This window comes from Hemiscyllium ocellatum, chromosome X (genome assembly GCF_020745735.1).
Source record: "Hemiscyllium ocellatum isolate sHemOce1 chromosome X, sHemOce1.pat.X.cur, whole genome shotgun sequence".
NCBI classification, from domain to species: domain Eukaryota; kingdom Metazoa; phylum Chordata; class Chondrichthyes; order Orectolobiformes; family Hemiscylliidae; genus Hemiscyllium; species Hemiscyllium ocellatum.
The window spans coordinates 13,240,283-13,253,791 of NC_083453.1; the positions used below are offsets into that span (position 1 = coordinate 13,240,283).

General features: G+C 42.5%; 1 protein-coding gene across 1 annotated transcript in view; it reads right to left on the reverse strand.

Annotated features, from left to right (window-relative positions):
* esyt1a (extended synaptotagmin-like protein 1a) overlaps positions 1-13,509 on the reverse strand; it is a 159,698-nt gene that overhangs the window by 89,871 nt on the left and 56,318 nt on the right. Inside the window, exon 2 of the mRNA XM_060821180.1 lies at positions 2,199-2,240. Within this exon, the coding sequence (XP_060677163.1) occupies positions 2,199-2,240 (42 nt within the window). The remainder of the gene's footprint in view (positions 1-2,198; positions 2,241-13,509) is intronic.

A 13,509-nucleotide genomic window follows, 5' to 3' on the forward strand; every position in this document is an offset into this window, starting at 1 on the left:
CAATTTAGCATACCCAATCCACCCTAACCTGCACATCTTTGAACTGTGGGATGAAACCGGAGCACCCAACAGAAACTCCCGCAGACATTGGGTGAATGTGCAAACTCCACACAATCACTCAAGGATGGAATTGAACCTGGGTTCCACCACTGAGTCACCATGCTGCCCTAAAATATATATAATTGGATAGATATAAGAACTCTAGTTTAAAAATTACTTTTCAGGAAATATTACAACATTTGTAAGAGTGTAGTGATTGCATTAAGGTTGGCCAGGTGGATCTCATTGAATAAAGTCCCCTGATTGGAACTGTTAACCTGGGCCAGTCAGGACGCCCTGGCTGACAGATAGAAACAGGAGTGTCAGAGAGTCTCCTCACACAAGGTGCTGGCTCTGATCTAGCTGGTCAGAATCCATGTACTATGCACATGCAAATAAAGGATGACTTGGTGATGGGATACTAGTCTCTGTGCAGTTATTTCAAAGAAGAAGCTAACTTGCAAGCACAGCATAATCAATTCCTTTGCAACAGTCTGAAGTTGCAGTTAAGAATTAAACACATCTAAAAAAAACATAGAGACTGAATACAAGCCCTAAAGATGCAATGCTAACTCTATAAGCAAAGTCACTCTCAGATAAAGGAAATGTGAGACCGCAAGTCTTATTATCTTGCTGGACATGGTATCTTGACTAAACAGATTACTCAACCCTAGTTTTAAATAATAAATTCAAAATAGCATTCCCCATAAATTGAATAGATAATTTTAATAAAATAGGTGGTCCACCTCACTTAATATGGAATAATAATTGAGAGTGGTATACTACAATTCCACCTTTTAATTGTGCAATACCAAAAACTCCATTATAAATATCTCAACATAATGTGAAAACTTTGGAGATTCATTAGATTCAGTCAGCTCTGCTTGAGACTCTTTTTGAAACTAATGAGTTTCACACACTTTGGTATTAAGGTAATCTCACTTTGATGCTTAATGAATATCCTTACTGACTTTTAAAAATCTTAAAATCTGTAACAAGTTTGAATTTTGGACTCTCATAAATTCTCATTATTATCTCTTTTTGGGTTTTATTTAGCTTTGTGATGTATATTCTGTATAACCACCACATTGTAAGTTTTCTTATATTAAATTTGTGCATATAGTTAAAACCCAATTTGTTTCATCCAGTCTTATTTCTCAAACCCTCAGTGAACTCAAACTCTATTCCCTTCATATTTACTGAGTTTTACTTGGATGCTTGTATTATCTGAGAAAACTACAAATTATCTAAAGATTTTAGGCTATCAGGAAGTGAGTAGCCTCTTGACTAGTTTTATTGCTTTGGCAGAAGGGCATGTTGGATTCCTTGGGCAGAAGTTATGTGTCTTAGAGTCTGGCCCCTTCGAGCTGAGGTTGAGGGATGTTAATCAAGGAATACACCTGATCCCAATAGCCCCAGGTAAGGGATTGTGATTGTAAAATATAATATCATGTCCTTGGACAATTCTAGTCTCCCAGGTTGAAAAGAGTGCTTGGAACCATGTGTTAAAAACACAAATATATTTTTCAGTACAAATAAGCCACTTTCCCTGCACCACACCCAACCCAACACCACAAACTGGAGTGAAAGACTGACCAGAGAGCATATGGCATTCATCAACTTGTGACTATCATGAGAGCAGAAGGGGAGAAATCGATAAAGCAAAGGGCTGCATTTTTCTTTTAAATGAGTTCCAATAATCATGTAGTTGTAGGATGTGGAAATGTTCCTGTAAATTGCCCACATGATGATCTCAAGCTGCAGTGGAAGCTGTTGAGACACAAGAACTGAAGTACTGGCTGCCCTATCCTGATTCCTTATGACTTCTCCTTCAACCTCCTGAATTGTGAGCATTCACAATATTTCTGGAAATCACAAGGTTTGTAAGCAAATTGCAAGCATTAACTCGATGTGATATTGAACAATGTCATGGGACAAAGGAAACAGTTTATTAATTGTTTAATTAAATGTATGTAACAAAAAGAATGAACATTTAACTTGAATAAAACACGTCTTCCCTGGCTGCATTCAACATATTTGTCTGTATGTGCAGCAGGCTGAGTTGGAGTCAGTGCTGACTGCTTGCAGGAACACCCTTCCACTGAAAAGGCAGAAAACATTTCAGATTCAAAGACAGTCATTAACGAAGCAGTGCCTACCTTGTTTAACCAGTCTGCACGCTCAAGATCCTGGAAGTTAATCTGTGAAGAGAGAATGCATTGTCAGTTTTAAAATGCCGATTGATAAAATCAGTCCAGGATGTCTGCTGTGTCACAGACCTGAAAAAGCCAGTCTACCCCGAGTGTCTAAGTGTTATTATAATATGAATCTAGTGACTATCCAGTGATGTGATTTTAGATCTCTGTGATTGGTGGGAAAGGAACAAGACAGCAGATAAAATAGAGCAACTCCATTTCCTAGGAGAAAGTGAGGACTGTAGATGCTGGAGATCAGAGTCGAGAGTGTGGTGCTGGAAAAGCACAGGTCAGACAGCATCCGAGGAGCAGGAGAATCGACGTTTCGGGCATAAGCCCTTCATCAGGAATGAGGCTTGTGGGTCTGGTCTGAGAGATAAATGGGAGGGGGGGTGGGGTTGGGGAGGTAGCTGGGAAAGCGTTAGGTGGATAAAGGTGAGGGAGAAGGTGATAGGTCAGAGGGGGGAGTGATGGATGGGTCTGGAGGGCAGGGCCGAGTTGGAGGCTTGAGACTGGGATAATGTGGGGGGAGGGGAAATGAGGAAGCTGTTGAAATCCACATTGATCCCATGTGGTTGCAGGGTTCCAAGGCGGAATATGAGGCATTCCTCCTCCAGGCGTCGGTGATAATGGTTTGGTGATGGAGGAAGCCCAGGACCTGCATGTCCTTGACGGAGTGGGAGGGGGAGTTGAAGTGTTCAGCCACGGGGCGGTGGGGTTGGTGGGTGCAGGTGTCCCATTTCCTGCTGGTTTCCACATTTTAGCAACATTTTCTTTGATGGATGAGGCTTCTCAAGACCCAGGTGAATATACAAGGCATTTGTTGCCCAAATTCTAGCCCTCCTCATCCTCAAAGTTCTCACATGACATGAGTAGATTTTGCAAACAAGTTCTGCCAGCATATAGTATTACAAATGGGCAGTGGATAAGATGTGTACATCAGTGTGCCTCACACAATCTGCAGTCAACTAACTTTAATTCACATGTTGCAGCTGTATAAGACTCTGGTGCAGCCTTATCTGGAGTATTGTGTGCAGTTTTGGTCGCCATACTATAGGAAGGATGTGGAACGGGTGCAGAGGAAGTTTACCAGGATGTTGCCTGGTATGGTAGGAAGATCGTATGAGGAAAGGCTGAGGCACTTGGGGCTATTCTCATTGGAGAAAAGAGGTTGAGGGGATATTTGATAGAGGTGTACAAGATGATTAGGGGTTTAGATAGGGTTGACAGTGAGAACCTTTTTCCACGTGTGGAGTCAGCTGTTACTAGGGGACACAGCTTTAAATTAAGGGGGGGTTGGTATAGGACAGATGTGAGAGGTAGATTCTTTACTCAGCGGGTTGTGAGTTCATGGAATGCCCTGCCAGTATCAGTGGTGGACTCTCCCTCTTTATGGTCATTCAAGCGGGCATTGGATAAGCATATGGAGGTTATAGGGCTAGTGTAGGTTAGGTAGGCTTCGGTCGGCGCAACATCGAGGGCCGAAGGGCCTGTACTGCGCTGTATTTTTCTATGTTCTATGTTCTAAAACAAAACTTTGCTTCACATTGCTTAAAAAAGTACCCTTGTTCATAAATGTATAGCGATTTCCTCTCTTATATTTCTTATTGTAATATGTTTATTTTTAAGGTGGAAATCTTCACAAAGGCTCCTGTAATGTTGCTACAAGTTACCAGAGGAAGTATCTCAGTGTTGGATATAACTGCAATCAGATGATCATCAAAAATCAATATATTACCATTTCATTTTGATTAGATACTTACAGTGTGGAAACATTTACAGTGTGGAAACAGACCCTTCAGCCCAACAAGTCCACACCGACACTCTGAAGAGCAACCCACCCAGACCCATTCCCCTGCATTTACCCTTTGACCTACCACTACGGGAAATTTAGCATGGCCAATTCACCTAACCTGCATAATTTTGGACTGTGGGAGGAAACCCACGCAGACACGGGGAGAATGTGCAAACTCCACACAGTTGCCCGAGGCGGGAATTGAACCCGGGCCCCTGGTGCTGTGAGGCAGCAGTGTACAAATTCCAGCAAACTTCCCTTTGTGGACAAGGTGTTGGGCAGGGAAACTGGTCAGTTATTTGTTCACCCGATTAATTTCTAAACTAACAGAATAGTTAGGTCATATTACCACCTATTTGATTTTGCCTAATTTTTACATGGGATTATGAGGAAGCTTTAAAATCAAATCCCAGAAGACTAATGTTACATCTTTTATTTTTACAAATAGAAATTTTTTTTCTATATTTTTATGTTTGTTATTGTCTGGACTGTTAGTTATTGAAATCTTTGATCAACCTAAGTCATTAGCAGGATAGACCTTAGAATTCAAACGACTCTCCTACATAGCCTCCATCCCATATTCTGAACACTGAACAGTTTTCAGGTTGATCTTACAATACTTTTGTCCAGCTTCCAGAGTTCAGACAGCAGGAGGCAATGTGCCTATCCCACTATGTCTCCAATCCATCTTGTTTTTTTGTCATGCCTTTGATCCTCTTCCTATTATCAAAACCAACATCCATGTTGGTAGTGTATAGTTCATAACCAGGACTTAATCAAGTCTATGAAAAAAATTATTTCATCAAGATAATTCTGAAATATTCTCTTTCCAAGAAGATTATGGATGTTGAAGATCAACTGAAATTTGCTGGGTAAGGATGTCAAAGGATGCAAATCAAAAGTAGGTAAATGGGTTTGACATGCAGATCATGATCTGATGGAATGGCAAAATGGACTGAAGGGGACTGAATGGCCTGCTCCGAGGCAGCTGTCCTTTTGCATGAGGCAGACTTTGAGCGCACAATCTAGAATATTTCTGGGATGTAAACCTGACACCAAGAGATTGTGACTTTATGGCACTGTGATGTATATGCTTTCTTTTATATAGTACTCTGCATTGCTTTAAATACTCTGAGTGTCCAGCATTTCTGTCAGCATTTATGGCTTGCTGGAAAGTGATTATAGCTGCTGGTGAGACACCTCTGTCGATTTGAGGAAATGCAACCCTTTTGTTACAAGTCACCACTGCCACCTGGCCCCATTGATAAGACAGCATACAAGCAGTTACATCAGAAACCTGATATCAGAAGAAAAGAAAACTGACACTGTGGCTGTACCATCAGATCCAACTCAAGCAGGAAACCACATTGGATAGTTGTTCAAAACACTGTTATTAAGGTATCAAACACATCTTAAAGAAAATACATGTCACTAAGTTAAAGCATCCGAAATGGAGATGACCCACTGGTATTGTCACTGGATTAACCATTCAAACATTGAGTTAATAGAGGAAGCACGGTGGAATTTAAATTTAAGGAATCTGCAATTCATAGTGAAACCATTGTCAATTACCACAAAAACCCATCTGACTTAGGCCCCTAATATAACAACTGTAAATACGACCTCATTGATCATGCAAATTCCTTCTTACTAACATCTGGGGTCTCATGCCAAAATTGGGAGAGCTGTCACAACACTCATCAAGCAACAGCCTGACATGGTCATACTCACAAAATCATGCCACATAGACAATGTCTCAGACACCACCATCACCATCCCTGGATATGTCCTGAACCACCAGCAGGACAGACCAAGCTGAGGTGGTGGCACAGTGGGATACAGTTGGAAGGGAGTTTCTCTGGGAGTCCTTAACATCGACTCTAGTTCCCATGAAGTCTCATGGCACCAAGTCAAATAGGGCAAGGACACCTCATGCTGATTTTCACATACCATCCTCCCTTGACTGATTAATCAGTACTCCTTCATGTTGAACAACACTTGGAGGAAGCACTGAGTGTGGCAAAGGTGCAAAATGTAGTCTGGGTGGGGGATGTGAATGTCCACAACCAAGAGCGGCTTGGAAACAGCACTACTGATTGAACTGGTCGGGTCCTAAAGGATATAGTTGCCAGACTGGGTCTGCGGCAGGTGGTGAGGGAACCAACAAGAAGGAAAAACATACCTGACCTCATCCTTATCAACCTGTCAGCTGCAGATGTGACTGTCCATGATGGTATCAGTAAGAGAGACCACTGCACAGTCGTTATGGAGATGAAGTACCACCTTCACATTGAGAATACCCTCCATCGTACTGTGTGGCACTATCAATGTGCTAAATGGGACAGACTTCAAAAAGATCTAGCATCTCAAGACTGGGCATCCATGAGGTATTGTGGGCCATTAACAGCAGCAGAATTGTACTCACGTGCAATCTGTAACTTTGTGGCCTGGTATATTCCCCAGACAACTATTACCATTGAGCCAGAGGATCAACCCTGGTTCAATGGAGAGGGCAGGAGGGCATGCCAGGAGCAACACCAGGCATTCCTGAAAATAAGATGTCAACCTGATAAAGCCAATAAACAGGACTACTTGCAAGCCAAACAGTGCAAGCAGCAAGTGATAGACAGAGCTAAGCGATCCCACAACCAATGGATCAGAACTACGCCTTGCGGTCCTGCCGCATCCAGTCATGAATGGTTGTGGACAATTAAACAACTCACTGGAGGAAGAAGAGGCTCCACAAATATCCCCATCCTCAATGATGGCAGAGCCCAGCACATCAAAGCAAAAGATAAGACTGAAGCATTCTCAGCAATCCTCAGTCAGAAATGCTGAGTGAATGATCCATCTCAGCCTTCACAAGTGGTCCCCTGCATTACAGATACCAGTCTTCAGCCAATTCAATTCACTTCACATGATATCAAGAAATAGAACATAGAACAATACAGCACAGAACAGGCCCTTCGGCCCACGATGTTGTGCCGAACATCTATCCCAGATTAAGCACCCATCCATGTACCTATCCAATTGCCGCTTAAAGGTCGCCAATGATTCTGACTCTACCACTCCCACAGGCAGCGCATTCCATGCCCCCACCACTCTCTGGGTAAAGAACGCACCCCTGACATCTCCCCTATACCTTCCACCCTTCACCTTAAATTTATGTCCCCTTGTAACACTCTGTTGTACCCGGGGAAAAAGTTTCTGACTGTCTACTCTATATATTCCTCTGATCATCTTATAAACCTATATCAAGTCACCCCTCATCCTTCGCCATTCCAATGAGAAAAGGCCGAGAACTCTCAACCTATCCTCGTACGACCTATTCTCCATTCCAGGCAACATCCTGGTAAATCTTCTCTGCACCCTCTCCAAAGCTTCCACATCTTTCCTAAAGTGAGGCGACCAGAACTGCACACAGTACTCCAAATGTGGCCTAACCAAAGTCCTGTACAGCTGCAACATCACTTCACGACTCTTGAATTCAATCCCTCTGCTAATGAACGCTAATGGTGGGAGACATTCCATACTGCAAAGGCTATGGGCCCTGACAACATTCCAGCAATAGCTGGAAGACTTGTGCTCCAGACCTTGCCACTGCCTTAGCCAAGCTGTTCCAGTACAGTTACAACACTGTCATCTACCTGGCAATGTGGAAAATTGCCCAGATGTGTCCTGTATATAAAGTGCAAGGACAACCAACCAATTACTGCCCCATCAGTCTACTCTTGATCATCAGTAAAGTGATGGAAAGTGTTATCAACAGTGCTATCACGGAGCACCTGCTCAACACTGACAACTAGTTTGAGTTTCGTCAAGGCCACTCAACTCCTGACCTCATTATAGCCTTAGTTCAAACATGGACAAAAGAGCTGAATTCCAGAGGGGATGTCATACCTAGCACAAAGGAAGATGGTCGGGGTTATTGGAGGTCAGTCATCTCAGCTCCAGGACATCTCTGCAGGAGTTCCTCAGGATAGTCTATCTTCAGCTGCTTCATCAATGACCTTCCCTCCATCATAAAGTCAGAAGTGGGAATGTTCATTAATGAATGCGCAATGTTCAGTATCATTCACAACTCCTCAGATATTGAAGCAGTTCATGTGCAAAATGCCACAAGATCTGCACAATTTCCAGGCTTGGGCTGACAAGTGGAAAGTAATAAACATGTCAATTCATAATAATCTCCAATTACAGACAATCTAATGACTCTTCTTGACGTTCAATGGTGTTACTGTCATTGAATCCCCCACTATAAACATGCTAGGGTTTGCCATCGATCAAAAACTGAATTGGACTAGCCACATAAATACAGTGGTTACAAGAACAGGTTAGGAATCCTACAGTGAGTAACCCACTTCCTGACTCCTTCAAAATATGGTCGTGTATACAAGGCACGAGTCAGGACTGTGATGGAATACTCCCCTCTTGCCTGGATGAGTGCAAGTCCAACAGCACTCAAGAAGCTTGACACCATCCAGGACAAAGCAATCCGCTTGATAGGTATCCTACCCACAAATATCCAACATAGACGAACAGGTCTGTCCCGTCTACAAGGTGCATTACAGAAATCCACCAAACATCCTCATACAGCACCTTCCAAACCCAGATTGCTACCACATAAAAGGACAAGGGCAGCAGATGCATAGGAACGCCACAACCTGCAAGCTCTCCTCCAAGCCACTCACCATCCTGCCTCAAAAATATATCGCTGTGCCTTCATTGTCACTGGATCAAAATCTTGAAACTCCCTCCATAACAGCATTGAAGATGTACCTAAACTAAAAGAACTGCAGCAGTTCAGGAAGGCAACTCATCACTTTCTCAAGGACAATTAGGGATGGGTTATAAATGCTGGCCCAGTCAATGAAGCTCACATCGCCTGAATGAATAGTACAAAATGAGACCCTTCCATTTCAGTGTTATATATGTCAGACTTGAAGATATTAATCTGACCCATAATTCCCCAGCACACTGAGTTCCCAATCTCATGCCTGTCATAGACATAGAGTGAGAATGAGATGTTCAAAAGAAATAGATGAAGTTCAAGTCATCCTGGGATACTCCCTGCTGTAATGCACATAGAGGAAATAAAACAGTGCATGTGACAGAGATCGAAGGATCACTATCTGTTCTACCGGGAGGAGCTACACCAACAGGGGAAAACAAAAAAAAGGACTCCGCCCAGGGTGAATTTTTCCTTGTAAAGACAATGAAATAATTGCAGTAACACTCCGGTTCACAACACCTGACACAATTGTTGTTATTAGCCTGTCATTAGTTGTTAGCCCCTTGCAGAAACCAATACAACCCAACCGTGAAATTGAATAATACTACCTCCACCCTACCACATATCACAAACTCAACACTGGTAACATGCAAGATCACTCAGGTATTCTGTGGGTCCTTTACACATAAATCAACCAAGAGATTTTAATAAGCAGAAAGCTACAATTATATGTTCCACATGAATTGTGGACATTTGATGATACTCCCACAAACCACAGAGCGATAAAGCAATAGCAATACTGCAAGTTGTACTCATAAATATATCAATGTGCAGAGACATAGCACATCTCAGGGTCAAGGTTACTGATTAAATTTTCCACCAATCCCTTCAATGTTCCAGTTTATGATAGTATTACTGTGTTTACCAAATATGCAATCTATTCCAGCCTAGCCTGCTCTAAATGCAGGACACTGACCTGACTCAAGAACATTTAATGCATTATTTAATTTTTAAAAATATTTAAATCCAACCATGGTTTGGTTCAAGTGATTTAAATTTCTGATTATTGCATCAGTATAAAAAAGCATGGGGATCGGTGTAATCTGATTGAACAAATTATATACCTATTGTGATTGTCGAATGACAAACCCATTTGTCTGGAGACCCATTTGTTTGCAGACAGAAATTTACTTTCCTATTGTCTGATTCACTTATAAAAAATGCCCATATGGGAGGCGATTGCTGCCTGTGGAATTATCTCCCACCAGCAAACTGTGCTGTTGCAGCAGAGGAGCGAACCTTGAGGTAACAACAAAGAAAATACTACCCCATAACATTAAATGTATGTCCACTTCCAAATATCCAAGATCCACTAACATTTAATTGGACACAACAAAAGAGGAAGGAAGCCACTCAATGTACTTCTGCGACGATGACAGACAACACATTCAATATTAAATTGAATGTATTGAAATACGTACCAAAAATATCCAAGGCAAATCCTCTGGAAAGGGACAGTGTGACAGGAAAGAAGGGGATAAGGTGGAGAATTGGATGAGAATGAACAAGGTGGAGGCAATTACAGGCTAACAGTGGTCCTTGTGGGTGTTATGGTGTCAGGAAAGACTTTTTTTGCATCAACATAAAGGCAAGTTAAAAAGGACATTTTCTAAAAATTAAAGTGTTACTGGGATGCAGTGGTGTAGTGGTAATTGGACTAGTAATCTAGAACCCCATCCTAATGTTCTGGGACATGGGTATGAATCACACCATCGTGGCTGGTGAATTTTTAAATTCAATAAAATTCAGGGTTAAAAACTAGTCTAATATCAACAATGTAATCACTGTTCACTAATGTTCTTTAGGGAAGGAAACTGCCATCCTTATCTGGTCTGGCCTACATGTGACTCCAGACGCACAGCAATATCATTGCCTCTAACTGCCAACTGAAATGGCCCAGCTGCATCAAATGCCAGAAAGTCTAAAGATAGGAATGAAACTGGACAGACCATCTGACATAAACCTAAGGGAACAGCAACAACTTACTCAGCCCCGTTGTAAAGATAGCTTGCTCTTTTCTTGGACTGTGAACTAATAATGGAAAAAGATATAGTTTTAAATCAAGGAAGCTTTGTAAGAAGATGTTTGCAGTTTTAAAAACAAGTTACTCGAACTCATTGTGAGTTATATCTCCAAAGAAACATAGAAAATAGGAGCAGGAGTAGGCCATTTTGCCCTTTGAGCCTGATCTGCCATTCAATATGATCATGGCTGATCATCCAACTTAGTCCTCTGTTCCCACTTTCACCCCCATTCCCTTTGACCCCTTTAGCCTTAAGAACTACATCAAATTCCATCTTGAAAGCATTCAATTCTTTGGGCTCATTGTAATGACTGTAACAAGGTCAGCCAGCTGGACCTCACAAAATATGAGTTCCCTGTTTAGGGCTGTTATTCTGGTCCAATCAGGGAGCCCTGGCTGACAGAGAAGGGCACTGCTTGTCACTGGCTACTCCAGTGTTTCCTTTCTTCCTGGTGATAGAATATCAATAAAGATTTACATATTTGTTGTTCTTCACTATGTCCTACATCTGCACAACCATGACATAGGTGCTGGGGAAAAATAAGCACTACCGCTGTTTAGATTAGATTAGATTAGATTAGGTTAGGCCCTTCGGCCCAACAAGTCCACACCGACCCGCCGAAGCGCAACCCACTCATACCCCTACATTTACCCCTTACCTAACACTACGGGCAATTTAGCATGGCCAATTCACCTGACCCGCACATCTTTGGACTGTGGGAGGAAACCGGAGCACCCGGAGGAAACCCACGCAGACACGAGGAGAACATGCAAACTCCACACAGTCTGTCGCCTGAGTCGGGAATTGAACTTGGGTCTCAGGCGCTGTGAGGCAGCAGTGCTAACCACTGTTAGGTGATAGTGTGGGGACAATTAAAAGAAAGGAGTGTCAGAGGTTCTGTGCGCTCTGAGAGCTGCCTCTGAGGGAGGTGGAAGAAAAAAATGGTTGGTTATCATCCCGTGCGGAGGGGGGAGGGTAGGTCAGAGGACTTCCTCATGGGTCTGCTCCTGGGCCTGGCCAAACTGGCCATAAACAGGTCCAGGCAGCGAGCCGTGGACTGGGTTGTTATAGCCAATTGCCTGTCCCTCTTCCGTGGAAAATAAACCCAGAGTTTCTCATTGCCCTTTGTCGAGAAGGGCACTGCTTTGTCACTGGCCACTCTGGTGTTTCCTTTCTTCCTGATGGTGGATTATAAATAAAGATTTACGCACTTGTTCTTTACTGTGTCCTACACCTGCACACGCGCGACATGGGTGTTGGGGAAAAATAAGCACTATTAGTGTGGGGGAAAGTAAAAAAGAAGAAAAAAAGAGTTTTGGATATACTGACACTCTGGTACCTGAGTCTGAATGAGGCAATACTAAAGTCAAGTACTGCTTGAAACTATGTTTGAAGTCATGTTTATGTTTAAATAAAAGGTGACCTGGTGATGGATACCGGTCTCTGTGGAGTTATTTCAGTGGCAATGGGGTAAAGCATGATCCTGAAGAAACCTGCTTGCAACAGTCATCTTTGAGTGTGGGTAAGCATTTCTCACATCATGCCTTTGTTTGAGAAGCTTGACTCGTTCACCTGCTGTCGAAGACTGGGCCTCGTACATGGAAAAAATGTGTCTAGCAGATGAAAAATAATGAGTAATTCTCCTGATGGCCTATGGAGCTGCAGCGTTTTCTGCTATTAGGAGCTTAACGTTCCTTGAGACACCAGATACTAATACCTTTCAAGAATTGATGGACATGGTAAAGAATTATTACAAACGCAAGCCTCCTCCAGTTGTGAGATGCTATCATTTTTACTCTGTAATTCGAGAACCGGGGAATCCATAGTGGGAATTTTGACTAAGTTAAGACAACTGGCAGACGCATGTAACTTTGATTTAACCCTTAGTGAAATAAAGTCATAGAGATGTAGAGCACGGAAACATATCCTTCAATCCAACTCATCAATGCTGACCAGATTTCCCATCCCACTCTAGTCTCATCTGCCACCATTTGGCCCATATCGCTCTAAACCCTTCCTATTCATATACCCACCTAGATGCCTTTTAAATGTTGTAATTGCACCAGTCTCCACCACTTCCTCTGGCAGCTCATTCCATACACATACCACCCTCTGTGTGAAAAGGTTGCCCCTTAGGTCCCTTTTAAATTTTTCCCCTCTCACCCTAAACCTCTAGTTTTGGACTCCCCTGCCCCAGGGAAAAGACTTTGTCTATTTATCCTATTGAGACAAAATGAAGAGAACTCATAGACCAGTATTCAGGAGATTGCACACCCTGGGAAATCCACCTAATCTGGTTTGGAACAGTTAATTTGCTTAACAACATCCAAATCAGAACCAATCAGAATAAACATCTGGTTAAATGGTCACCCAGTTCTAATGGAGATTGATACTGGTGCAACTGTATCAGTGATTACAGAACCAGTCTTTAACAAAATTCACTCTGGACTCCAACTTGGTTTGTGCAAGGCCTCGGTTAGACTGAGAACCTACGCCAGGGAACCTTTACAGATTAAGGTCCAACTTCGGTTCCGGTCTCTTATGAGAAGCAGTTGGCTGTTACCACTGATTGTAGTAAAAGACTCTGGCCCAAGCTGGATGGGGTGAAATTGGTTGCAAGAGACTCACCTTAATTGGCTCAACATTTTTCAATTAGAAAGTGGC